This window comes from Porites lutea, chromosome 7 (genome assembly GCF_958299795.1).
Source record: "Porites lutea chromosome 7, jaPorLute2.1, whole genome shotgun sequence".
Lineage (NCBI taxonomy): Eukaryota > Metazoa > Cnidaria > Anthozoa > Scleractinia > Poritidae > Porites > Porites lutea.
The window spans coordinates 12,457,953-12,485,638 of NC_133207.1; the positions used below are offsets into that span (position 1 = coordinate 12,457,953).

The window sequence follows — 27,686 nt, forward strand, 5'->3', positions numbered from 1 at the left end:
TTTTCTTTCCAAGACAAAGACAGATATCCCAGGTAAAGGAAGACGAAAGTCGGTAGTGTCTGTGTCTCGGTGTAATTCTCTGTAACCTTTCAATTATCTGTTTTTTATACAGTATTTACCTTGACGTGTGGATACGCTTGAGTTCGTTTCTTTAGAAACGTGCAAGTTACTTGCTAAACACCGATTAAACATTCAATAGTTCTATATTTAGTTCCATGCAAAAAAGTCACGGAATCAGGACTTGAACAACTTTGTCGAGGAAAAAGGAAAATTATGGTAGCATACTTTATTGTCATCTTGGGTAAGTTACGTTTATAAGCATTTTTCCACGTCTGCACCCGCTTATATATAGTCTCTCACCTATTAATTTTCAGAAGAAAGGGTCGATATTTTCACTTGTTTTTAAAAGCTTATATTTAAAGTTTAATTAGGCTTTATACGCTTTTTGAATCTCGTTATTTCTTATTAATAGTCTTGAAGTGCTGTAAGTACTTAAGGTGACTCGACTGGATTTTTTGGGGTTGATACCTCCCAAGTTTGAGCATTAACTACGTCGGTATGAGTAAAGATATGGAAAAAAGGTTACCACAACTGTATTATATAAAGATGAAAATTTCTTATGATCTGGGTTTTATTGCAATCGGAGTCGCCATGGCAACGTAATGACGCCATTACGTTTTTCATTTATCTTTGTGTTTCTCTGTACCAGGAGTTTTTTGAAGAAATCGCTTAAGGGAGTATGTACCTGCCATAATTGCCTCCATTATGGCAAAGTTTGAAGAAATTCTATGAGAGCGTTTTCGAGATATTTCGAAATTCAGTTTTAAGAATCATCAAAGCAGTGAAATAGCATGCTAGCCGCTCAATTCGCTAATATTTTAAGAAAATGATAAGCTTTGGGAACGCGGCTTCATCTCATAGTGGTTTGATTCCATTGCAAACTGCATACAAAAAAAGAGGGGAATTGCTCTGGGCGATCGCTAGTAAGAAGAATTTTATCAACTTGCATTCAGCTGCTTTTGATACAGTTTTTGAGGGTAATTTGGTCTATGCCTAAAAATTTCTCATTTTTCCAAAAACTGCTCTATAAATTTTTTTATAAATTCGACAATCCTGAGATCAATCGTCAAGAAATATGCTGGGCTTTGCCCGGTAATAAGCATATCCCGGAGATTTAACCAAGGGTCCTTTTTGATGCAAATTCTATCTTTTTGCTAAATGTGCACGTGTATATGAAACTTGAAAACAATGCCAGTGAATAATGAGGACGCTCACTTGTAAACACAGAATCTGGGGGGGAAATTGGCTACATTTAAGGCCCTATTTAAAAGCCTTCCCTGTTTTCAATGTTCTTAAAACTCGCAGGGAATATTTCTTGACGATTGATCTCGGGATTGTCGAATTTATAAAAAAATTTATCGAGCGGTTTTTGGAAAAATGCGAAATGTTTAGGCATGGACCAAATTACCTCCAAAAACTGTATCAAAAGCAGCTGAATGCAAGTTAATAAAATTCTTCTTACTTGCGATCGACCAGAACAATTCCCCGCTTTTTTTGTATGCAGTTTTAAAAGGAATCAATCCACTATGAGATGAAGCCGCATTCCCAAAGCTTATCATTTTCTTAAAATATTAGTGAATTGTGCGGCTAGCATGCTATTTCACTGTTTTTATGATTCTTAAAACTGCATTTCGAAATATCTCGAAAACGCTCTCATAGAATTTCTTCAAACTTTGCCGTAATGGAGGCAATTATGGCAGGTACATACTCCCTTAAGCGATTTCTTTAAAAAACTCCTGGTACAGAGAAACACAAAGATAAATGAAAAATGTAATGGCGTCATTACGTTGCCATGGCGACTCCGATTGCAATAAAACCCAGATCATAAGAAATTTTCATCTTTATGTAATACAGTTGTGGTAACCTTTTTTCCATATTGTTACTCATACCGACGTAGTTAAGGCTCAAACTTGGGAGGTATCCCCCTAAAAAAATCCAGTCGAGCCACCTTAACTATCATTCAACAAATGGTTGAGGTCCCACTAGCAGATTTAGTAACAACTGTGTTGGAACGGTATCAAGCAGTTTTAAGTGTGGCCAAGTATTTGTTCAGTGCTCAAATCAAAGAGCTTTTTCGGAAAGATTACTTTCAAAAATACGGTTGATCGCGGAGAAACGTTAAAGTGTAATGAAATTTTTGAGGCAGTATTTCTACTGTTCAGTGTTAAAGAATGTGACTGGTGGCAGGGCTGTCAGACTCTAATCTGGAGTCTGGGAGATACGGTCCAAAATCTGGAGTCTCCCGGATTATCCGGGAGAGTTGACAGCCCTTTGGTAGGCATGTTTTTGAGTTTGACTTACTGATGAAGGACTTTGAGATTGCATGTTCAGCTATTGCTGAACCTCAATTTAGTTTATCAAAATTTTTTTTGGAATTCAACTTTTTGAGAAAGCATGAGAAATCAGTTGCCAACTCGTGAGAGCAGGAGGTGGGACTGAAATTGTGAGACTAACAACAAAGTTGTTAGACTTGGCAAGTCTGGAATTTTATTTTTCAATGCTGTGTTGCACCTTCCATGGTCCCTCCATGCACATATCATTTTAAATCTTGCCCAAGTCCTCCCTCGAAATCTGTAGCGCTGCTGCAATAACAAGTACGGTGATCTTGACTTTTTCTGAACAAGTCTGAACAGTGGACCAAGTTGCATCCCAAAGCTATGATGGGTTCTTTTACTGGGGGATAACCTTTGTACTCACTCAAATGAGCCATGGATTATTGTATTACAGGTAAATAGGGAAAATTGAGGTGCTAGAAAAAGAATCCTGTCATAGCTTGGAAAGCTGCCATCCTAGTCTTGAGTGTTTTCCTCACTCGCACACACATCGTAGCATGCTCACCTGTGCAATAAGAGGGAGTAACTGCTAGCAGCCTATTGTCATCCTTACCATTTATACAGGATGATAAAACAGCAATTCTTATTTTTTGTTATGGGGAAAGGCCCATATAATCATTTCTTCAGAACCTGATTTGATACATAGATTAATAGCCTTTTTTGGTGGAAATGGATAATCAATTACTTTTCTCATATTTTATATTTCATTAAAGTCATAAAGTTCATTCATGAAATATGATTACTAACGCGATGAGCATTTCTCTCGCATATCATTTTTTGGAAAAATTGCTATGTTCGGCTCTACCCTTCTACCCCCCGCCCCCCGACACCGCTGCCCCCCTCCTCTCCCCCGCCTCCCGTCAAACTTGCTCGTGAGCCCATAATTCCTGTTGCGTAGCAACGCCTCAGCTAATTTGTTACATTCGCACAGCAAGTGCTGTTTGTTTTGTGTCCCGTGAAAGCAAATATTTTCAGAGCGTTCAAAAGCTAGTTATTTGTAAATCAATTTGGTTGCGGATGATGTTTCCGAGAAGTTTAAACAAAGATTTATACGGTCCTTCCCGTGTAACTGCAAACACTGCTATCAAAGACATTCTACTGCGCGACCATGTTTTACAAGAAGGAGAGTGGTATTCTGATATTGCGAAGCAAAAACCATGGACTACATCCTTCGCGATTTCTTTTGAGGTGGGCGATAAAAGTCTGTTTTCTTTTTTTTGGAAATATTTTCAAGTTCGTACCAAAAAGATAATAGATCTAAGCTAGTTGTTTGCTGATTTTGCCAGTTCGCGAACAGCGACCATGTAGGTCGTTACGGTCATGCGTCTCAAGGGTCGTTGAAAATTGTTTATTGATGCTGTTTTGTGTTGTAGTTGTTAAGTGTTTCACCCAACCTTGAAACGTTGAGAGTGGCAAATTTGAGTAAACTTTTCAGCTTCTTTGATGAAATAGTAATCTATGTTCTATCCACATACAGTTACCGCTCCGGGGTTCTTAATTCACAGCTGTTTATCACGAAACGCAACGTGCTGAGTTAAGTCCCCATGAGCCCGAACTCTCTACTTGTTTTTCTTTTTTTCTTCTTTTTTTATTCCAAAACTACTTGCTTTTGCAAAATGTGAGTTTCCTTTCCATTCTGCTCACAACATTGGTAAATAGTGATAAAAGACTCGATTTAGGAATATTATAGTTTTCGCTTTCTTTAACTTAATTCTTCCAGAAACCCAGCGTAGATCCAAGTAACCAGCATGTTAGAAAACAGAAAGTGCAGGTATGTGGCAGAATTATTTATATCTTCTTGCAGTCTCTGAATAAAATTTAATATTGTGTTTGTTGTCTTCAGTTTTATGGCTTTAATAAAGAAGACCGATTGTAGTTTACAAGTCTTGTTTCTGTCCACTGTTCACTCGTTTTTTGCCTGTAGTGATGGAGACTGTATTTCCTGCTGTCTGGATGTACACTACTATTGACAGTATAAATTTGCAACGTAATTGAAATATTAAAATGAGGTGTTGCTGTCAGCCTTCATGTTTTGAAAATCTTTGCAAAAGATAAAATGTATTAAACTAGACAACTGGTAGTGTGTTTAATACAAGTGCTAAAAATGTTGATATCAAAATGCTGTTGATATCAATGCAGTTTACAGCACTCAGTTTGCATGTCTTATATATTAGTCAGATATTTTGTTATACACGACCCTGAGCAGTACTTGGTTGGGTTAAAATTTTGGCTCTCTGCCATGAAAACCAAAGTGAGACCTAAATATCTAAGCAATACAATGGCTTTCCTGTCTTTTTCCTGTTGAAGTCCCATCCCCCCTCCCCCCTCCCCAGGGTTGCTCTTGGTTGTGTCCATTTGCAATTTAATTTGTTTGGGTAGCTTTTTGACCATGGTGATTTTTCTGATCATTTTTGTTCTTTAGACAAATATCACTAGTTTTGTGCTGGGCTCAACAGAAGGTCCCTTGCTGGCCACAACAGCTTCAGACTTTGACAACAAGTTCCATGGAGCCCCTGAAAAAGCAGCTCCAAACAAGTCAACAAGTATTCCTGTAAGTATTTGCCCCCTTTTAAGCTACTCTGAATCTCTGAAAATAAGTCTCAAGTACTCAAGTTTAGACTAATATAATCTAATATAGCAGTTTTGTGTAGGCAGCCAAAGCACTGTTTGGGTCCTTAAACATGAATCCTTGCTCTACAGCTGTCTCCACTTACCTGTATAAGCATTTACCATGGCATCAGACAGCTGTACATGTACAGGTGTATGTAATTTCTAATGCCCTGATCATGAGGTGACTCTGGTTGCTTTCTCCTTTGCATGTCTAGCTTATTGTTACGAATCTTGATACTAAATATACATGTATATTAAAGTGATATTCTGGGCGCATGCCCCTTCATATATTGTGCATTCACTTCCACTAAAGAACCATACGTGAATTTTTTATTAAGTTGTTCTCCAAGCATTTTTTTATTGCACTAATATAAGGAGTTTAGCATTTTTTAGCATTGTGTTATCGGTAATAATTGCAGTGTTTTAGTCAGTAACTTTAAAAGGAAGTTATATTTAGGGATTGGCAATTGGCAATTGGGCATATGGGACAATGTAATTATTTGCCTGAGTGATCACCAAGCAATAGTTTCCTTGTGCCCAATTCCCAATGCCAGAAGAAACTTTCATTGAATCAGCTATATATACATGTTGGTCATGGGTCTTTTACCCTTAAACTCAGAAAACCGTGAACCCCTGAAATATTTTGTGAATATTTATGTGTTACAACCACGCATGAAATAGATCAGGACACATGAGCAAATAACCATTGTTGTTGTGGCTGAGTTCTCTTATGGCTGATTAGCTTTTCCTCTACCACACAGTCACAATAACATTTCAGAAATATTCCTGGTGTTCATATGTAGCTTTCTGAGAGTCACATTATTCATGATCACTCAGGTCGTTGATTTCATATATTTAATTTTTTTTCTGGAATGATGTGCATCTTTGTTATTTCAATTTATTGCTAGTGCAGCTTTATAATTCCTGTAAGTGTTAAATTGTTCAGTTTAAATTCCTGTTTATGTCTCTGCCTTGTAATAGGATTTTGCTCCAAAGTACATGTCAGATAAGACATTTGGCAAATCTGGATCTGTTTATGTCAGCTCATTTGCAAAGGTAAGTTTTGAGTAATATACTGGCCAGGGTATTTCTTTATGACATTACATGTACATGTAGTGACAGTCCATGATATATATGACCATATATTTCGTGCGTTTTCCACTGAGCAAAACTTTTGTCATCCTCTGAAAAACCTGGAGATTTTAGATTAAAGTTAATGATTGGCGCAATAATGTAAAAAAGCCAATAACATCTTTCCCAGATTGCTTTGTGTTTGAAATTCAGTCTCAAAAAATTCAGGCTGTTTTTGCCAAGATCTGTATAGTAAAAAACATTTTAGTCCTGGTCTGCCTTTTTGACTAAAAAGTGTTAACACTGTGACAACCTTGGGCATGTTTCTTCGGTGAATCCAAAAACGGATTTTAGATCTTAAAACGGATTTTGCAATCCTTTCAGCAAATGCAAATCTGGATTTTTGATCTAATGAATCCTTTTTGAAAAAGGATTCAGGCTATGTGTACGGTGTTCGCTTACAAACCAAAGTTCGAGTGAATCAGGATACTTTTTGCATGATTATGAATTAACGCTCCAACCAATTCTTATGAAATTACAACACTAGTATAATTGCAATGTTTACTAAACTTTAGTGGCATTTATAGAGGTAGGAATGGCATAATTCCAAAATTATAACGCAAATTCACTTGTGTGTTGATCTCTCAAGCGTTACATTAACGGCGCTGAAATGTAAAATGTTGTGCACCGAGCAACTTACAGCCAAACTTTGTCCGGTTTTTTACTCAGTCCGACTTGCACATAAAACAAACACTTGCTTCCCATTTTTTCCAGCAGATTACGAAAATTTTAGACATGTTCTTAGCATGAAAAATGATGACTTACCGTTGTCCAACATGGCGAACACAGAAACGAATGTTTGCTACAAAATCCTTCTTGCAGGATATTGTTTACTCGTTGTCACGCAAGAAAATGTCTTTTCAAGATGCACAATGACCAAAGAATATTTTTCTATAAGCCATTTACCTAATTTTTTTCTCACCGTACAAAACGAGTGTATTTTACTCTCTCTGAATGGCATGTCCAAGGCAGCCATCCCGGGAAGTAATACGGTGCACTTTTTCGGTGCACTAGTGCACCAAAGTGCACTTTTTCGGTGCACTGGTGCACCAAAGTGCACTGTCATTAGTATTTCGGTGCACTAGTGCACCGAATACTAAATAGCAAGTGCACTAGTGCACCGAAACAGTGCACTTCGGTTCACCATTTCGTACAACACATTTTCGACTTGTTTACTAGAAATACGTAAATCGCAGGACCTCGCGAAGGACTTCGGGGGAATGGCAAGATAAGACAATAGAGAAGAAAATTTATAAATCTAAAAATCTTAAGCTATATAAAGAAACATAACAAAACTGCAATAACTAAAAAGAAAACGAAACGAAACGAAATAGAAAAAAAAAAAGGCAAAGAAGCGAAGAGGAAAAGTTGTTCTCGGCAGATTCAAACTCGGTACCTTCGGCGCGCCAGGCCTGCTTTCGTTACCACTAGGCCACGTGGAACACACTAACACAATTGTTAAAAATATATTATTAAACCCTTTCCCCTACAACTTCCGCCAGTGCTACCTGTATAAAGTTGATCGAGCCGTATTAAACATGAATTCAAAGATATTTTTCAGAAGAATTACTGGTGTTTGAACAATCAAATCCCAACGGAAGCCCAACTTTAAAGCCGATACGGTATTAACTCAACTGCGAGCAAAACGTGTTTGTTTTAGTTTGATGTCTGCTGTGCGAACCCAGATAACTTTCGACGACATTCTTCAGCTGCGTGAAGGTAAGACATTCATGCAATCGAATTGACTCAAAATTTTCGATTGGAACCTTTCTCACAATCAACGGATCTTCAGAAATCCTGTTCCACTTTTTGCAAACAAGAGAGATGGTTCTTCGAATGAGATGAAACGAAATAAAACTAAAAATGCGTAAAATCACGTCTTTGGGAAGCTGATCAGAGCTGATTAAACAACATCGTCCAAAAGTTAAAAACAAAACACGATGTGACTAGCGTTCTAGAGACTGAGAATTAGTGCACCGAACTCGGTGCACTAGTGCACCGAATTCAGTGCACTTGGTGCACCGAGTTCGGTGCACTTTTGCACTAAATTCGGTGCACCAGTGCACCGAATTCAGTGCAGTGCACAGTGCACCGAAACGGTGCACTTGGCCTATGTAACGCTTTTGGGAAGCAACACCGTACACATAGCCTTCACTGGATTTGAAATCCGAAGAATCCGAGTCCAGATTGTAAACGGATTAGTGATCTATGCTGTTCCATTCACAGTGGATCCAAAATTAGTCAGATGATCCAGTGGTATTTTTCCGGTTGAGGTATTCCTGTAAAGTTTAATTCCTATTTGCTTCCATTTGCTGTAAAACCTCTGAAAACACTGGAAGATTGTTCCTGGTACAGTAAAATATCCATTTGCTAACCATTTGTTGCTAAAGGTTGCTTAAAAATGCAAACTAGTAAAAGGAACAAATGAACTGCTATCTTTCCACAAATTCACTTTTAGATGCGATAGGCACTCGATCCTGTTACATAAAAAATCTGAACTATGAAAGTGGATCAAACTGAGCCGACAACCTTTACATAATTTTTTACTTTAACACACTTTTTTCTTGATCTGTTTATGTTTCATCATCACTATTCCAACTGCCGACCACAAAATTCTAGATGGTATAATCGCATAATTTGTCAAACAGTGGAAAACACGTCATTTCTTGAGAGGTTGTCATGCATATTGCATGCGTTTGTGAAAGGTAGTTACCAAGGTTACAAATCCAATTTTGGATTTTGGGTTCCTTTCGGCCACGAAATCCTGCCAATCTCGCATCAAAAATCCGTTTTGGATTTGCTGAAAGGAACACACCCACTTATTTGGCGTTGTCTTCCAACTATGGATTAGGTTGTTCACTGATCTTGGGAAAAAAGAGGACTCAGCGATTGAATTTCAAAAAGTTAAAAAGTTTTAAGATTGTAAGATTTTTGTAACTGATCGAAAAGACCCCTAAGACCATGAGTCTTATGGAAGAATTGTTACACTTGACTCAGGTATGCTTGTAGGAGAACTTGAAATGTATTATCTTAACACAAAGCTGTTGAGGTGGATAAATTTAAGTCTTGCCACGAAGATGTAGCCTGCAAGCAAGCTCTCCTATTTGGGCAAGCGAAGTGAGCCTCAAGAGAATGCGCGAGCAAGGGGCTGGGGAAAGGAGCTTTCCTCTGCCCCTCGCGTCTTCACCGCTCACTCGCTCGCGCATTCTCGCAAGACTCGCTTCACTCGCCCAAATAGGAGAGCTTGCTCGCAGGCTAACGAAGATGTTCCCTTTTTATCCCCAGCCCTACCTCTTCCCCCCTCAAAGATGGCTTGAATCGGACTGCTCAATTTTTTTTCAGTGCCCTTTGAATAATGAGTGGTGGCACCCTCAAAAAAATTGTCTGAAGGGTCCAGATTTTGTTGGCTTCTTTAAAGGAAAACTCTGAACCTCCCTATTAAAAAGCCTGCCATCCTTAATGGGGAGATACTTGTAGGGCTGGGAGTGCAGATAAAAATTTTTTTTTTTTATCTCATGTAATTGTCCCATGACCATCCAGATGTATACATAAAATCGTCCCAGCAGTTCTGGTTTTGTTCTAGGAATTTAAAAAGTGAAAGTTAGTAAACTTCAAAGGACTGAAAGAATTTGTATTTTAGGTGATCTTGGAAAAGATTACTGTTAAAAGTATTGTGAAGTATTCTAAATTTTGCTAATTTTTGGCAGAAAAACCAAGGGCAAGCCTCAAGTGCAAAGAACCGAGCTGAATGCAAACAGCATACCAGTGATTTGAACACAACACATTTTCAGTTTGGAACTGATGCCAACAAGTAACTTTTTTTGTAATCTGTAAATTAGCTAATAAATAATATAAAGTTCTACACATAAGCATAGCTCAGCTGATTTCGTTTAGAACTCCAAATATTGTGCATGATTGTTACATCATGTTAGAGAGTTTTATTTTCTTAAAATACAGCTTACTGCTGCACAAACCCTGGTTTACAATCAATTATGTTTCTCTTGTTTGTTTTTAGATACAGCTCTGAAACAAAAAACTGTTTCAAGAACAAATCCGAAACTCATCCCAAAGATACAGGCTTCATTAACGTGGCTTCCAAAACAGCCTTGGAGACTTACAAATCAAGTGTGTTCAGGAATGGAGACTGGAATGTAGCTGAGCCACACCTTGTACGACACTCTGTCACGTGTGACGATTTCCACATAAAACCATTTTCTACAGAGGATTGTGAAGATTTAAAGAAACAAAAAGAAAAGAATGGAGAACTTAATGAAAGTGAGAAAGGAAAATTTCTCATCAATCCTAAAGGTAACCTGCACTGCATAACATGTAAACTAAAATGAAGAACTGCAAAAGAGAAAAAAAGTTCTTGCCGAAGTCCTGTGTTAGTACGTGCATAAAACATTTACAGATGATTTAAATGTTGAAAAGAAATCAGACAAGCACATCAAGCTGCTCAAAAATCTGATCAAATTATGCCTGTATATAGATTGTAATGATAGAATAGTTTTCTTTTCTTTCATGTGGTTATATAAAAATTAATGATGCCTTTTCTCTTTTCAACTTTTAGATGATCCTTGCCATCCTTACTATCAGAGAAGCACTCATTTTGTGGTAAGATTTGTTTATTTTTTTGCTTCATGATATTCTGCATTGACACCATAATGATCTCTGTGTCAGAATTTCTTGGGTGTTGAGGTAGCCTGCTAATGACAGGAGCAAAAAAGGGGGGAAGGAGGGTGAGAAAAAAGTGAAAGGGACAGGAAGTGCCTGTCTCAAGAATCAGAGTATTTGCATTAAATGAGCCCCACTAATTTCACAGCTAATCTAATAACATCAACTGTCATTGTTTGACCAAAATTTTACCTATAGCAGGGTGCATTCTAAGCATAGGCAAAACTTCGGATGCAATACATTGTTTAATGGAAAAATTGTTATGAAGCTTCAGCTCTCTCTTCACAAACCATACAGAAGTTCATTTCTGGGATAGAAACTAGGCTAGCTTCTAAATTTCTCCAAATAAATAACGGAAATAATAGTTATTTAAGCGAAGTCCCTTGTGGAAAACAGCATTGCAACATTAGACAGCCCTGGCTGACAAGAATTTATCGTAGACTTTCTAAATGTGGTGTTTGGGAAAATCCAGTGGCTTAAACTACCAGGCCATCCATATACTCCATATACTCTGGTCGTCAAAAGCTTTTACCATGGGAGCATGTTTCCTTCATTGTCTGTCATTGCATCATGGCTGCAGACAGTTGAACATTAAGGCTCAGCCAATCACAAATTTGTAGCCTGCTTCATATATACTTCCTGTATTTCGATCCTTTCAATAATTGAAAGGATCGAAATAAAGGAAGTATTACAAGGAATTGTTCTTTGTTACACATGGAAAAGGGATGTCTGTGTAACACTGTTGCTAATTGTGTCCCACTTGGGAATTCTTTTCTTCCAACACCTTCTACATTATCTTACATTTGGAAACAGAGTCTTCAAAAGCAAAAGTTAAAGTGACTTTTAATAGCACCATTTGGGGGAGAACTTAATCAGAGAATCTTGCAAAATTACTTTTGCAAAGCTATTTTCTGTGACACAAACGAGTTGAAGAAGGTACAGGCACTTGACACTAGGAAGTAAATTTGGTAAGATGAATCACTTTCTTCACTTAATGATTATGGCTTGGCTCCTTTCTCGCGCATCAGTCAAAAATGTCCAAACAGAATGGCTTAATCTCAAACATTATTTTCTCTGTTAGAACTGCAATCATAACACACCATGCACCAGTTCAAGATTATTTTGTCCAAAAAAAATGAAAATAACTGTCGTGCGGGTTTATATATGGCTCAGTGACCAAATGACATGAAAGTAAACACACTGCCTGAACAGCTGGAAAGCTTGGGGAAAATTCTATGCTGGCAACAACAGCTGTGTGGAAAACTCCAATCTTGCAAAATCATGTGCAATAATATTTATTATCTGTTTCTTAAAAGACGTTTTGAAGACAAGAAATGTGCTCTTTGAAAGCCCCAAGTTGTCTCCATTCAAACAAGATGTAGACACAAGTGGTGATTTTGTCATATGAAAAATTGAATATGCAACACAGTGGAAAACTGAAACACGACTAGCGATGGCATATAAGCAGATGTCACTTTTCCCTGTGCAACAAAGAAAATAAAGAGATGTCTGCACGCAGGCTATGAATTTGTGGCCGCCAGCAGCATCAGAAACAAACAAAAGAGGGCTGATTCTACCCATCTTCCTCTCTTCTTAGACTTTCTTCCCCTGTGCCATTTTACATCTGCCGTGCAGGCTAAAATTTAATGTGGAGAACAAAGGTAGTGATGCTTCATGGAACCTTGATGTATCCAGGCATTCAGATAGAAGACAGTAGATTTAAAGTAGAGACCAGAGCTCTAGCTATTAAAAAGGATCGAACCTTTTTCACGATACATGTTATGTTATAAAATGTAATGATTTCTCCTTGAAGCTGTATCTGAAACATATACAGACCTCTTAGTGAAGTGATGGCAACGTTTTTGTTTTTGTTTATTGCAGTTAGGTACCAACAAAGATGATGGACACTCATTATATTACAAAGGTAAAAATAAACAGGTCCACAGCTGACTTTTGCTTACTTGAGGTAAATTATTTAACAAGCATTATTATTCATTCAAAATATTTCCTCAACTCTGATTAGCTAAAAGCACACGCATAATTCACCATAACCAGTTACTGATGACCAAATTTGGAAGAATTTTGTGTTTCGTGAAGAAATGACATCAAAAATGCAGCCTGCTACAGGTAAGGCACATTACCGAGAAGACCTGGGGACGAGGTTGAGTTGTTTTGGTTGTGACAAAAAAAATGGCAGACATTTCACTTGTTTCAAGAGTAAGAACTACTGCTGGAGCTAGGTGAACTAATAGTTAAAAACATGGCAAAAATAGCAAGAAGACACCTCGGAGGACAATATCTGCTATTTGGAGAATAATTTATTTGCATAGCTGGACAAAGCTAAACTTACACTATCGAAGATAAACTTAACATCAATGCGGGAAAGCATGTTTTTGCTATGTTTTTAAACTAGGAATTGTTTTGAATGAATCATAAAGCAATTAATGAATTTGGCTTACATAGGATATGAAGAATTAAGCAGATCTCGGAGGGCATTATCCACCTCAGTCTTTGGCCTCGGTGGATAACACCCCCCTCGATCTCCTTACTTCTTCATATCCTACTCAACCTCATTCATTAATTGCTAATTATTGCAGTAGGATTAATTTCAAATTTATTCAATGATTTTATTTCTATTGCAGATTTTATGCTTGGAACACGAGAGTCCTTAAAAAAACCTCTGCCAGCTCCTCCTCCAATTTCTTCCAAGGTAATTTGTTATTTGATAATGAAGTGTTTATCAATATATACATGCATGGACATATATACATGTAATGTAAAGTTAATCATTAGACCTCACTATACTGGATTTTACTGAACAATCTGGAGCATCAGTATGCATAGTCTCCTCTGCAGACTTTCTTTTCGCTCAACACACAATCCTTCCCAACTATTAAACATCTGCTAAAACTAGGGGTTGAAAATGTAGACCAATCTGAGCACAGTTTCCAGATCTGGGAAGTGTACTTTGGACCTTGAGAAATTTAGCACAAGACCTGGGATGTGAGTCTTCAGGAAAGGTCAGAAAAGATCAGAAAAGGTCTCCTATAAGAAACAGCCCCCTAGATTTCTTCGAACAAACTAAAATTCTACTCCTTAGAATCTGTGATCACTGCAACCTTACTTCGATTGAAAATGAAATGCACATAAATTATTATCTCGCTGTGATCTATATAATGATTTGAGAAAGACTCTTTCTATTAAAATCAATGACCGAAATACATTATTTACAAATTACAACATCCATGATAAAGTCTGTCCCTTTTTAACAATACTGATTCACATATCAGCAAGCTAACTGCCAATTATGTTTCTTTCGTCTTTCAAATGCTTGACAGACGGAAGAAACGTAATTAATTCTACCATTCCATTACATCTGCATATTGTTAAATTTAGCTGTTCATTGCTATTTTAATCAGTAACACCTGTACAAAATGGTAAAAAATACTGAATAAACTTGTAATTAAATTATTTGATGGGAATAACATGCCTCCATGCTAGTGGTTTATACCCCCAAAATCTCATAGAAAAAAATTACCTTTGAGGTTTAATTTGCTGAACGGAAGTCAGCTTTACTGCAAAATGGATTTTTGTCACAATGTTAACTATCCTGTAGTTACCTAACCTTAAGAACATGTTAACATGGAAATGGCATAGCTTATTCAAATCCATCCTTCATAAAGAGAAATATTCAAAGAGCCCTCTGCTTGTCCTTAAAGATCAGATATCACACTCAGCTACATGTATCCCCGAACTTGTGACTTGTGTTTGGTTTGGTTTATTTAACAATTACCTAGTGCTGATTGCTTTTCTGGTAATATGTGAGTGATCTCCAGCTGATATTTGCAAACAAAGGGAAAGGACTTTAACCCTTTGTTTCAGCAGACATTCGTGTGGAAAGAATGCATGACTTACCGCTAAGAATATCTGCGTGGGAGTCTACAGCATGAGCTAAGGTTACCTGGATAAATTACGTGTACTGTTGTGACTGCACAAAGCCCAGTGGTCTCAACTCATACAGGTCAAGACAATCATGAACCACCTTTAGTTGTCTTCAGACTTTCTCAAAATATCCACTTTGGGGACTGGGAAAAGGAATTTAGTTTACAGCAAGAAATATTATTATATCAGAAGAACATACATGTAAGCTGACTAACAAGTCAGTGTTCCAGTTAATTTTTTTCAAGTGGGGGGTCATGTAGACCATCTGAGGGGTCACCAAGACCACTTGCTAATTTTTTAGTCATATAATTTTAACTTAATACTTATATGTCATCTGTTGAGTCAAGAAGCCTTCTGTGTCGAGTCATTGACCCAAGACCCGTCTTTTACCTGGAACACTGCAAGTATTAGTCATGGCTGTCAGAGCAATGCAGTACGTCTTTCCAGTTTTTGGTCAAATGGCTTTCCTGCTGACTTGGTCACTCTAAATCCATTTGCAAACAAGTATTTGATTTTCTTTTACTTAATAGGCCATTCGCACTAAGAGGTCATGTGACATCGTTTTCATGAAAGTGAAAGTTATATGATTTTGCCTTCGAAAAACAATTAGTGAGTCATATTTTAAACAACATAATAGTGATTTGGTTTTTCAAACCCGCACCATTTTCGTAAAATGAGTAAATTCATAGCTGGTCACGTGACCAAAATGTGATTTTTAAAATCATGAATTACCTCTTTCTGAACACAAATTTTGCACTTAAACTTCAAGGGAAATGTTGAAAAGATGATGTGGTAACATTTACAGCACATCTGAGCGTAAATATCAAACGTTTAACAATGTAAAAGCAAAAAGTAGTTTTGGCCGCCATGTTGGAGGGCACGAGTATGCCCTCCAACGTGGCGGCCAATACAAATCATACTACTTTGCTGAAAAATCAAAGTCCCATAAAATATCTCCCTTAAATGCGTTTCTTTTCAAACTGCGGGTGTAAGATAATTTTTATGTGCTCTGTCAATTTTTGGCATCAGCAAGATTATTCCAACTCATTGTTTAAAGGAAGCAATGGTCACGTAACCTCTTAGTGCAAGTGGCCTATATCAATTTTGTTACCCAGACAGGGTAATATATTGCATGGTGATAGGTTAAGTCAATTACTTGTTGTCTAATTCTGTGAGTGATAAACCTGTTTATCAGGATTAAATACATGTGACGGAAGTTTAGCGCCAAGCCCATGTATATATGTGAGTTGCTGCCACGTGTGAGTCATTATGCGATTCTAGCCAGCTAATGCGTTGAACTCGATTGTAAGCTTTTGTTGTTTTTGTTGTCTGTGCGAATAATTATGGCGAGCTTCAACTTTGACACGTGGTGTACGGCTACTAAACTTACAGAAACGAGTGTGGATATCCTCAAGAAGGAGGATCTCGATACCGAGCAAGCCCTACAGCTCCTCACTCCGACGGATTTAGAGAAATTGGGGCTGAGCATAGGGCAGAAACGCGTTCTCGAAGCGGCACTGAAAAAGTTGCGAAAGGATGTCAACGAAAAACCCTCTCCAGGAGATGCTACTGGTGCGAGCGACCCCATCACTACAAAGTCACTAGCGAGCGATGGAGGTTTGGAAGAAATTCTGAAGAAAATTGAAAGTGCAGGCTCGCTGGACGAATCTCTTCTGGCCCTAGGATCGACCGACTTTTCCTCGGCCAAACCGCCAGCGTTAAACACGTCAACTCTTCCCCGACTAGACAACGACCCGCACGTGTTTCTTGGCCTACAGCAAAAGGGAACAAGCGCAAAACAAGGTGAGAAGCCTCTGTTAATACCAGACTTTGTAAACCTGGGAACTTATGACAATCGCGACGACGAGCAAGAAATTGGAAATAATTCTAGTGGGGCAAAAATTGTAATTCGCTCAGCGAGGGGAAAACCAAAATTAGAACATGTCACCCTTTCTATGTGGGTCGCCGCAAACTCGCGAATTATGCACGAGCTCCTTCGAACAGGAAAACTATCAGCAACCACTACCGCCATCGCTGATTACCTGGCTTACACAATAAAATTTGCTGAACTCCTCGAGTCCCATACACTCGCCTCGGCTTTGGCGTACGATAACGAGTATCGTAAATTACAGTGCGAATATGGCTTTCGATGGGGGAGCGACTCGCAGCACCTTCATACCAGATTTCTGATTAAACGCCGTCCTTCGCAGACCCCAGCTGCAACCTCACCCAACGCACAGAGATTTCCCCCACGCCTTAACCGCCAACCACAAACCTCACCCACAGCTCCAATTTGCCGCCAATTTAATTCGTTAACGGGATGCCTTTGGCCAAACTGCCGTTTTCAACATGTTTGCTTGGTGCCAAATTGCAACCAGGGTCATCCACAGCACGAACATCGAACAGCGCCCACAGCGTGACTTCTAATAGACCCACAAGCCATGATCAAAATCCCCACTTAACCGACAGGCCTGGATAGACCACCTTGAAACCGACCGTGACAGGGACTTTATCATTAACGGACTCACAAACGGCTTTGAAATTATTCCTAGCGATAGCGTTTTGAAAACGGCGGAAACTAACAACTACAAATCGGCGACCGCAAGCGATGTACGAGACAAAGTAGAAAACCAAATCCGCGAGGAAATTAGCAAAGGCAATTACGTAGTAACCCACGTGAAGCCGACTATCGTTAGTGCCCTTGGGGCTATCCCAAAACCAGACACTGATAAAATCCGGCTCATACACGATTGCAGCAGACCGCAGTTTTCCAATGTAAACTCCTATGCCACAACGCAATACTTTTCTTATGTAACAGTAGAAAAAGCTGTATCACAGATAAAACCTAACTCCTACCTCGCAAAAATTGACCTGAAGAGTGCCTATCGCCACGTCCCAATCCACCCTTCTAACTACCGCGCGACTGGACTAGCGTGGCAGTTTCAAGGAGATCAACATGTCACGTATTTGTACGATAATAAACTACCCTTCGGAGCCTCGAAATCACCGGAGGTGTTTCACAGATTAACACAAGCTGTTACGCGCATGATGGCCCGCCGGGGATTTCGGACAATCCTCGCGTATCTTGATGATTTTCTTATAATTGGCGATACCAAGCAAGAGTGCGAATTGGCCTATTACGAACTTATTAAACTTTTGACCGAACTTGGTTTTAACATAAACTGGGAGAAAGCAGTCGCTCCCACGCAGCGATTAACTTTCTTAGGAATTGAGATCGACACAGTGCTTAGGCAACTTTGTTTGCCCGACAGCAAGCTATGCGAACTTCGACAGTTATTAAGCGATACCTTACTCAAGCGATCAATCACAAAGCGAGAATTGCAGAGCCTCGTAGGAAAATTAAACTTTGCAGCACGTGTAGTTTTCGGAGGCCGGACATTCCTGCGGCGAATAATCGATGTCACGAACACTTTATCACGCCCACATCACCACGTGCGCATTAACACCTCCCTAAGAGCCGATTTATTATGGTGGGCGCGTTTTCTAAGCGTCTTTAATGGCAAAGCGTTCTTTGTTGCTTCAACACCAACCGCTTTGGAAGAATTCTCTACCGATGCTTGTCCTATCGGAGGAGGCGGGTTCTTTCAGGGTGATTGGTTTTACACTAACTGGGCTACTGATCATCCTGATCTAACAGACGCGCATATCAACCTCAAAGAAACCTTTACAGTTTTCCTAGCGTTACACCGCTGGAAATGGTACTTGCGTGACAAATGGATTGTTGTCCACACTGATAACCACACGACAATCAGCGCGTTAAACAAAGGCACAAGTCGCAACCCCCAAGTTATGCAATGGTTACGCTCCATATTTTGGCTCTCTGCTACTAACAATTTTCGAATCACCGCTCGTTACATCCCTTCAAAGGCTAACACCGTTGCCGATGCCATCTCACGCCTTCATGACTCTGCCTTCTGCAGAACCCTAAAGGAACTTTTCCACACCCTTCTTCTAGCATTCGACCGCCAACGCGCTCAGGTTTCACAGTCAGCCTTTTCTTCTCTCCCCTGGCAGGTGCAGTCCGTACTCAGGAGCAGCTACTACAGGAGGAACTGAGAATGTACCGCAACCATGCCTTTGCCAAATCCACAGCAGCAAGTTATAAGTCGCAGCTACGAGCATACCTTCGCTTCTGTCTCTTCTTCGGCTATACCCCAGTTCCCTGTCGCACTATTCACCTCCTCCGTTACATTGTCTTCCTCGCACGAACACTCTCTACTCGCAGCATTCCCAATTATCTCAACGTTGTCCGTCTTTTGCACCTACAGTATGGCTACCCTAACCCTCTTGAAGACCCTTTATTCAAGCATCAGAAAACTCTCCTCATGAGAGGCATAAAGCGAATTAATGGAGAACGTGTGACGCAAAAGCTACCTATTACACCCGATGTCCTTCACAAAATGCAATGCCATTTACATCTTGACTCCTCGCTTGACGCCACCTTTTGGGCGGCATGTTTGGTCGCATTTTTCTCCTTCTTTCGTAAGTCAAACTTACTGCCACCTTCCACCACGGAATTTGACACCACGCGCCACCTGCGGAAATGCGATGTTCGATTGTTCCCGTGGGGCATCATTCTTGTTGTTCGTTGGTCTAAAACGATCCAATACCGAGATCGCACCCTCCTGGTTCCAGTTCCGAAGATTGCTCACTCCTCCTTGTGTCCTTGGTCAGCGGTAACTCGCGCTTTCAAGCTTGCCGGTGTTTATCAAAGTAACAAATCTGCTTTAGAACCTGCTTTTACTTACCTCGAGGACGGTGTCCTTAAAACACTGACTTATACCACATTCACAACTAAACTGAAACGCACACTGGATCTCTGCGGTTACGATCGCTCGCGTTTCTCTGGACACTCCTTTAGGCGAGGGGGTGCTTCGTTTGCCTTGCACTGCGGCGTGCCTAGCGATTATATTAAGCTACAAGGCGATTGGAAATCGACTGCATATGAGCGTTACTTAGACCATTCACTACGCTACAAATTAGAGGCTGTTAAACAGATGAGCCAGGGTATCACTCACTAACTCCCCTTTTCTCTCCTTGGGGGTTTGGAGGGTATCGCGCGATGGTCTATTCAATAAAGACCCAGAGAACCCCAAAGAGAGTTGTTGTGTATTTAGTGAGTGATAAACCTGTTTATCAGGATTAAATACATGTGACGGAAGTTTAGCGCCAAGCCCATGTATATATGTGAGTTGCTGCCACGTGTGAGTCATTATGCGATTCTAGCCAGCTAATGCGTTGAACTCGATTGTAAGCTTTTGTTGTCCCATCCCTCCCTCCCTGAGGGTATCGCGCGATGGTCTATTCAATAAAGACCCAGAGAACCCCAAAGAGAGTTGTTGTGTATTTATTATTAATTTATTTTATTGTGATGCTCGTAGGTTCTTCCAAATCTTGAGGACTGCCTGCCTTGGCGCTCAACAAATATGTCAGATTTTGTTGACCATGGAACTCAGAGTAGTCAGGTAGGTTCAACATAACTTCTTAAAATTATTTTTTTTGGTTCCAGTTTAATTCAAGGAAACAAGTGAATTAATCACATGTTTGCCTAATTTATTCCTGATAAGCTTGAAGCTTGCAATCTTTTAATGAATAAAACCACTTTGTTTTTTTTTTCCAATTGATCATTTTAGGGAAGAGCAGCTGAAACAAAATTAAATCGAGTAAGTAATAATAATTGTTGTTTGCTTTTTTATTAGATGTGTTTTTAGGTACTATAAGTCATAAAGTGGTGATTCTCTCTTGTTTAGAACTGTCAGCTATTCTCAATGCATTTATTTCTTCCTTTTTTTGTAACAAATGCCTCAGTTTTGCTCAGCTCTCAAGCAAGTATAAAAGATTTTTTTTTTCTGCATTCCTGCAGGAGCGCCAGAATACTCTGGCTGTTTCTCTGACATATGATGAACAGCATCATGCTGGAGACAGACAAGTATCAAGTAAGACAATTTGCTGTGGGTGGATTCCATTCCATTCCATTCTTTAATTCCTTACCCTATCTCCAAAAATGTACAAAAATAGGGAGCTCAGGATGGCAATGCACACACAGGGTACTTACAATGGAGGACAAAAGAACTTGGGACTGTGTGAAAACGCCCTTCCAAGCAATTGTTACGTAGGACCCTGCTTTTTTGTTCGGCTTAAGGTTCATCCCGTCGTCCCCCCACTTCCCCTAGCAATGTTGTGGCCAAAAAAAGCACTCATTTTCACCCATTTTGCCCCAAATTCAACTTTGTTTGGGGTGGGAGGGGAGGGGTCGCTAGTTTTAGTAATATCACTGGGAAGGTCCCAACACTTTTGACCTCCATTGTAGGTCATTGGACTTGCACTAGAAGTTATAGGTTGTTTGTTTTAAGTAGTCATTTCCTATATCTAGTAAAGATTTTAGAATAATGACCAACCAAATGGAGTAACAAATGATTCTGAGAAGTGACATTATTTGCTGATGATGTTGGCAAATTAGCCCCTTTGAATCAGCGGGATTTATTGTAATATTTGATGGTCTGTGAAAGTAACAAGATTTAAAGTATAGCCCTTAAAGCCTGTTAATTGTTTATCTGTTTGTCTGTTTGTTTGTTTATTGTATAGTGACAGGGTCTAGCTACCTGCATCCACCGGAGGACATGCCATATCTGAGTCCTCAGAAAGAACCCAGAAGTAAATATCGATATCTGGACAGTAATGGGGCCCTGCTAAAATCCCCACTCTGGCCAAAGCCCTCTGAAACAAAGGTAAATGGAACCTTTTTAACCAACTCACTTTTATAAGTATACTTCTTCTGTATATTTTTGTCCTCAATATTTATTTATTTTAAATGATGCTACCCATAACAAGGTTATCATGGAGGCTCATGATGTGCTCATGCATATGGTATGGGAAGGTGCATGTTTAGCCATGTCTATAAGCTCTGATCAGTATCTCAAATGCTTTGATACCTTCCTGAACTTTTGTCTTGCAAAGTACAGGACCCCAACACAAAGAAGTGTACAACCAACACAAATTAAGTTGAAGTTTTGTCAGATAAAACAATAAATAATCATGTTATATGTTCTAATCACTACAGGATGAGTTCATTCCACATATTGAAGAGTTTAAGATTGGCGAAGTATCAGTTAAGCTTAAAGACAAAAAAGCTGACTGTGTTGGTCGGATACAAGATAACAGGAAAACACATTTTCAGTTTGGTTCAGATGATGAACCAAAACACTCTGAGCAGGTATATACTTAATTCGCTGAGTTTTCCGTCAAAGCGTGCATTTAATAATCATAATAATCTCTTCAATAGAAGACAGTAATTTGTCAAAGCTTTAACATCTTTCCTTGAATTTTTTTTAATCCATGTTCTTTCCAACAGCGTGACCAGTTTTTTTCGTCCATTCGGCTGGATCCATCTCTCCCTGCTGCTGGGAAAAGTGAAGGTCCTGGACAGAAATATTCCCATGTCTTTCCGAGGTAAGCCACTTGTCTGGCGGTCAGTGGTATCATCCTGTGTGGTATAAACTTATACCAAGTATTAAAAATGAGAAAAAGCCTTGCATTATCGAGAAATGCTACAATCCAACATCAGCATCACAATATCTTTAGGATGGGACACACCGCCAGCAGACATAGCTGTAGTACCCGGATGTGACGAGGGAACATTTTGCAGCTACGGATAAACCCCCTTTTTTGACGTTACCATTTTTTACGAAAAAAAAAGACGCGTGTGGCAAAATTCTTCCGTTCATTACAATTTTCTTTTTAGAATGTTTTTTTAAAAGCTTTCTCCTTTATTTCGACACTTTTTAGGTGATTGAGTTTGTTTTGTTTTGCATTACTGAAGCTGTTTAATGCGTATTGCTACTGTCGCGCCGAACTTAGTTGATCGAAGTAAATTCGACTTTACAACGGCAGTAGCTTGACGTTTGAAACCAACTCGTGCTACTGAGCAAGCTGCCGAACTCGATTCATATATTGTAAATGCGTTACAATAGGAGGAAAAGATTTTGAAGAGCTAATTAAACCGCTTTTTTTGTTTCTTTGATTTGTTTTCGACAAGAGTTGTTTACTTTGACTGAACTTAAGTTTGTCAACTGAAACCACGTGACCTTCCTGCTACAGTCGAGTCGGCTTGATAACGGCAGTAGCACAACTTTGGATCCACTCGTTGTGCCTGCCAGGAGATCTGATCAGCTCACATAAATGTCTGCCTCGTGTTTTGATTGGTCAGATTAATGGCTTCAACTTCGTTCTCAGGGCTTTTTCCCGTTGAAAATTTTAAATTGTGAGGGAAAAAGCCCTGGGAACGAGGTTGTAGTAAGTTTTTTCCAGTTCACGAATGTCCATTTAAAGCCGCTCTCATTTACCCTACCCCACACATATCCTTGTTGTTTTTCTAGTGAATCAGCCGAACAGGGGAGGCAAAGTGCCCGTGATTCTCATACACTTGATGAAGTTACAAAGATTAAGAAACATTCACAAGAATTAGGTCAGCAAAGGTACAGTGGAGTGGAAATGTCACGTTATGTCTGTCACTTGAATCAACCATCATAATCCATTCTTATTTCTGTGACTCCGCTATTTTGACAGATATTTCAATACATCTGATGCGATGAATATTAACTTGAGGAAAGCGTTCTTGGAGTTTGACACTAGTTTGTGAGTACTCGCTTGTTCTTAGTTTCTCTCCATGTTCAACTCTCACAGATAATTAATTCGACATTTACCTCTGTACCTTTCGATCCAGTATGCATCAATTATTGAATACAAGAAAGGTAATGTTCAATCACTCCGTCAGGGACTGGGATCCTCGTGGGATAACTAGAACATGGTCCCTAGGCTCTCTAACAGTCCACTTGTTAGTGAAATGTAAGGATTTGTATGAAGCAACTCATATAATCAAGGCGAAAATGAATAAGAGAGTATTTAAGGTGATTCCCTTAAAAGAAATTTCCTACCCACATTTTTTCAAACTTGGTTCAATTGTTAGCCTTGTATTAGGCTGTCAAAAATGCAATAAAAGGATCGCGTCATTTTCGAAAAGAAAAGGAAAGAAAAGAACTATGAATATTACAGAAACGTACCTAGGGCCTATTTTTTTCTATTCTATAATCTAAATTGTAACCAAGAGGATTAATCATCATCGCGTATTAAAACTTTTGGACTACAAAAGCAGCCTTTGTTTCCTGTCTTCATCACCGCCGCCTTTGAAGTCGCAATGTTATGCGTAGTAGGCGGTGGGCATTGAAAAACAAGGGAATCACCTTAAGTCACTTACCCAATGAAGGCGTGAATTCGTTTGCAACATACGCACATAGTCCTCGTATTTTCTTTTACTGTTTTTGAGCTTAAAGAAAGAGAACCAATGAATTATCTTCAACGGGCAATTGTGACCCGTGGCCATACGCGTATGCTGCAAATGAATAGGCCAATTCCGGGTTCCAAGAATTCTCACTTTCAAAACGAGGCCTAGTGCAAAACCTTTTTTTTAAATGGGTTGTATTTGCATGAGAATAAAAAAATCATTTTATATCAATGGCTTTGCGCTTAGCCTGGCTTTAAGCTAGAGACTTGGGTGGAAATATTTTATTCACCTGAAATGTTGGTGGCGTGTTGTTTCTTGACTGTCATGTAGCTCTAGTTTTCAAAGCCATAGGAGACTTGCACTTCAACAAACCAAACATCACAAATATTTGGTGAAGAGCACGCGAGGTCAAATTTTGTTTTATTTTCAAACAGGAGTGGACGAATTTCCAAGGACGATCTGAAAAACGTTCTCCGAAGACTCTCCATCAGTATGGATACAGTTACGTTTGAAAATCTCACCAAAATGTGAGTGAAAAGCGATCTTTCCTTGTGTCAGCGTTTCTTAAGTTACTGAAGTTTCACCTTGAGATATTTTTCGATTAGCAAAATTTAAGCAAAGTGTTCTTACCTCCATGACTATATGAATTTCATACATTTGAACCACGAAATAAAGGAATAAATACAAAGATCATCATCATTTAATAACCATCTCCAGTTTGGCTTGCTAGTTTAATTTGTTAGAGCGCTTTACCAGGATCACAGAGGTTAGTGTTTGAGTCCCGGCAATTTTCAGGCTTTCTTTTTGCAACTGCCTAAGTTACGTATTTAACTGTGATGAACCTCTTTGCGTTTATTTGTTCTTGCCTCTGTCAGTGAACATGCCGATAAGCGAGTATTTCATTCATATGATACGAAAGCCGAATTCAATAACTGTTTTATTATTCATTCAAAATAATTCCTAGTTTAAAAACAGCTAAAACATGCTTACCTCCATCGATCCATCGATGTTCAGTTCATCTTCGATAGTGTACGTTTAGGTTTGTCCAGCTCCGCAAATATTCTCCAAATAGCAGATGTCGCCCCTCGAGTTGTTTTCTTGCTGTTCTTGCCTTGTTTTTAGCTATTTTTTCGCCTAGTTCTTACTCTTGAAACGAGTGAAATGTCCGCCATTTTTCAAGTTCACAACCAAAACAACTCAACCTCGTGCCCAGGTCTTCTTGGTTAACGGTGCCTTAACCTGCGAAAACGCTGCATTTTTGATGTCATTTCCTCGTTAAAGTCAAAATTCCTCCAAATTTGGTCATCAGTAACTGGTTATGGTGAATTAAACGTGTGCTTTTAGCCAATCAGAATCGGGGAAATATTTTGAATGAATAATAACATCCATTAAAAGTGAAAGCATTTGTTTGCTTGGCAGTGGTGTTTTATGTGTCACTTACTTTTTCCCGCTCTTTTCGCCGAGTTCTTAAGACTAAGAAGAAAGTTATTTATCCAGCCAATCTGAATACGCGTACAGCATCAAATGTACCAATCGCATTTCGAGGCAACTAACTGTAGCCGGCTCCTAGCGCGGAAAAACCTATGCCAGCAAGTCAAGAATTTTCATGTTTGGCGAGATTTTTCGACCAATTAGAGAGCAATAGTTAGACATATTATTTTAAAGTGACTGCCTGTTTTTTTCTTCAGGTGCGATAAAAATAACTCAGGCTACATCGACTACAAAGAATTTGCAAAACACCTAACGAAAGATGCACCCCTTACTAAAGGAGGAAAAGCATCGACTTTATCAGTGATGAAAGCAGATTACTGCCCCCCAGAACAACGAAGGTAACTTTGATTTTGTTTACAAAAAAAAACATAACATAGGTCACAGTTAAGTAGGACGCCCAGCGTTGGTTTGTAGGAGACTAGCCTGCAAATACAGACGCGTCTCTCCTCGGTCCACGTCGCTTTGGACGTTCGGCGAAACGTCTCTAGTGGAGAGGAGCGAGGAGAGTTGGCTATTAAGAGACGAAACTTGTGGTGTTAAAGGAAAATGTTATGGAATCATTGTATTGAGTTGTTGGTTACGTCAAGGGACAGTAAGAAAGCAAACAACTCAGTATTTGCGTTGCCAGTATTTGCTTATACCAGTTGTTTTACAGAAGTATTTTTTTATCGTTTTCATGTCAGATTCACGTCTGCTCAGCAGCGCACGATAGAAGTGTCGAAAAAGGTTGTACCTCTATCCGTAAGCTCACACTACTTCCACAAACATCAGTCGGGAGGTATGTACTAAAATATTCCTCATATTTTCCTTCCGTATGACCTTACTGCGTTTATTTCTCGTTGAATCAGATCTTTTGCTTAACAGTCAGTCAATCAGCGTCACGACACGGTCAAGTTAATTCAGGCCACCCGTAAAGGATTCAAAAGCTGGCACTTAAATCGGTTCAGGTTGCCTAAGCGATTCCATTTCCAAACCACTTTATGGAACCAGCTCGCCCCCCATCAACAAAAATCGGTTAAAACCACATTTTCTTTCTTCGCAAGTGGGGATAAACCTTCCTATTTTGATTAAAATGTCACTACTAAGTCAATATAAATGACTGTGTACACGAATTTGAAGTCAAAACGGACGGTTGACGGTTCGTGTTAATTAAAGAACTGATTTACCAATAAAAGGCCGTCGACGCTTAGAGAATTGTAAAGTCATTCCAACATCATCTAATTATTGTCCTTTTCTGCAGCACCTCGCCTTTCAACAACTGCACAGGACTTTGTTAGGCCAGACAGAATACCAGGTACATACTCTTACACTAACATAGACCTACGTGCTCTTCAAAAGAAAGTTATGCCAGGAAACGTTAAATTGCAAAAGAGCCACGCCCAGCTCAAACAGTAAAAACCCCGCACGTAATAACCTAGTTTTTGACAGCCTATTAGGCTAATAGTGGCCAGTTAAAGCCCCTTCATATAAGAACCTGTTTACTACTTTAGCTTTAATTTTGAGACAGATTCCTTATTTTATAGTGATTTGCAAACTTTCATTTATGCTAGTCGACTTAAAGTGTCTCCGTTATCAATACAGGCGCATTGAGCTACGACAAACTTTTCGTCATGCGTGGTTTTAGCATGTTTTACATAGTTTAGTCACGTCTCTTTTTTTTTCTGCATAGGAACTCCTCGACTCTTTGTACAGTAAAATGGACATCCCTTAAAACATCACGGGTGGATTGTTACTGTTTTAAAAGCACACCACTTGGATACTGCGAAAATTTGGAGGAAGGAAGCAGAAAACAACCTCAGAATTGAGCAATCAAAAGGCAGTGAAGTACACTTCGGCTACAACTACTAGCTACAAGTACTAGTCGTAAGATTCAGACTAAGCCCTGAAGCTTTGTGTTAGAGTACCACCAATTAACAGTGAAAAGGCATGGCGTCTTGTCCGTAGAACACTAAAAATGACGTAGGGAACAGATTATAAAAACTGATATTTTCTTGGTAAAAAGTGGTATTTATTTTTATATTGAATGGGATGTATGGTTCTGCAAAGGACGAGGTTATCGTGGTGAGAATTAAATGGAAGAATTCAGAATAAAGGAATCGATCTCTGGTAACAAAGTGTCATGATACTTAGGGCCTGTTTCATAT

The 27,686-nt window shown here is 39.2% G+C and overlaps 1 protein-coding gene across 2 annotated transcripts; it reads left to right on the forward strand.

Annotated features, from left to right (window-relative positions):
- Positions 1-18: 18 nt before the first annotated feature.
- On the forward strand, positions 19-27,599 carry LOC140942493 (uncharacterized). 2 transcript variants are annotated; one of them, XM_073391405.1, is made up of 22 exons: positions 19-301; positions 4,114-4,164; positions 4,816-4,944; positions 5,985-6,059; positions 9,842-9,945; positions 10,150-10,442; positions 10,705-10,748; positions 12,690-12,732; positions 13,451-13,518; positions 20,153-20,236; positions 20,405-20,434; positions 20,635-20,707; positions 21,357-21,499; positions 21,832-21,984; positions 22,123-22,220; positions 23,147-23,245; positions 23,337-23,405; positions 24,486-24,578; positions 25,740-25,880; positions 26,226-26,320; positions 26,783-26,836; positions 27,212-27,599. In XM_073391405.1, exons 4-22 carry the CDS (start codon positions 6,003-6,005, stop codon positions 27,235-27,237), a joined length of 1,767 nt encoding a protein of 588 aa, XP_073247506.1. In that variant the 5' UTR covers positions 19-301; positions 4,114-4,164; positions 4,816-4,944; positions 5,985-6,002; the 3' UTR covers positions 27,238-27,599. The 2 variants fall into 2 exon arrangements, with proteins under 2 accessions (XP_073247506.1, XP_073247505.1); XM_073391404.1 differs by lacking the exon at positions 19-301 and adding an exon at positions 3,291-3,581.
- The last annotated feature ends 87 nt before the right edge of the window (positions 27,600-27,686 follow it).

What these genes read in the sequence shown, in the direction of transcription:
- LOC140942493 (XM_073391404.1), top strand. Translation starts at nt 3,411, where the DNA reads ATGATGTTTCCGAGAAGTTTAAACAAAGATTTATACGGTCCTTCCCGT. An exon ending in TTTGGAACTGATGCCAACAA is followed by an intron (nt 9,946 to 10,149) that starts GTAACTTTTTTT and finishes GTTTGTTTTTAG; the next exon opens with ATACAGCTCTGAAACAAAAA. An exon ending in AGAGAAGCACTCATTTTGTG is followed by an intron (nt 10,749 to 12,689) that starts GTAAGATTTGTT and finishes TGTTTATTGCAG; the next exon opens with TTAGGTACCAACAAAGATGA.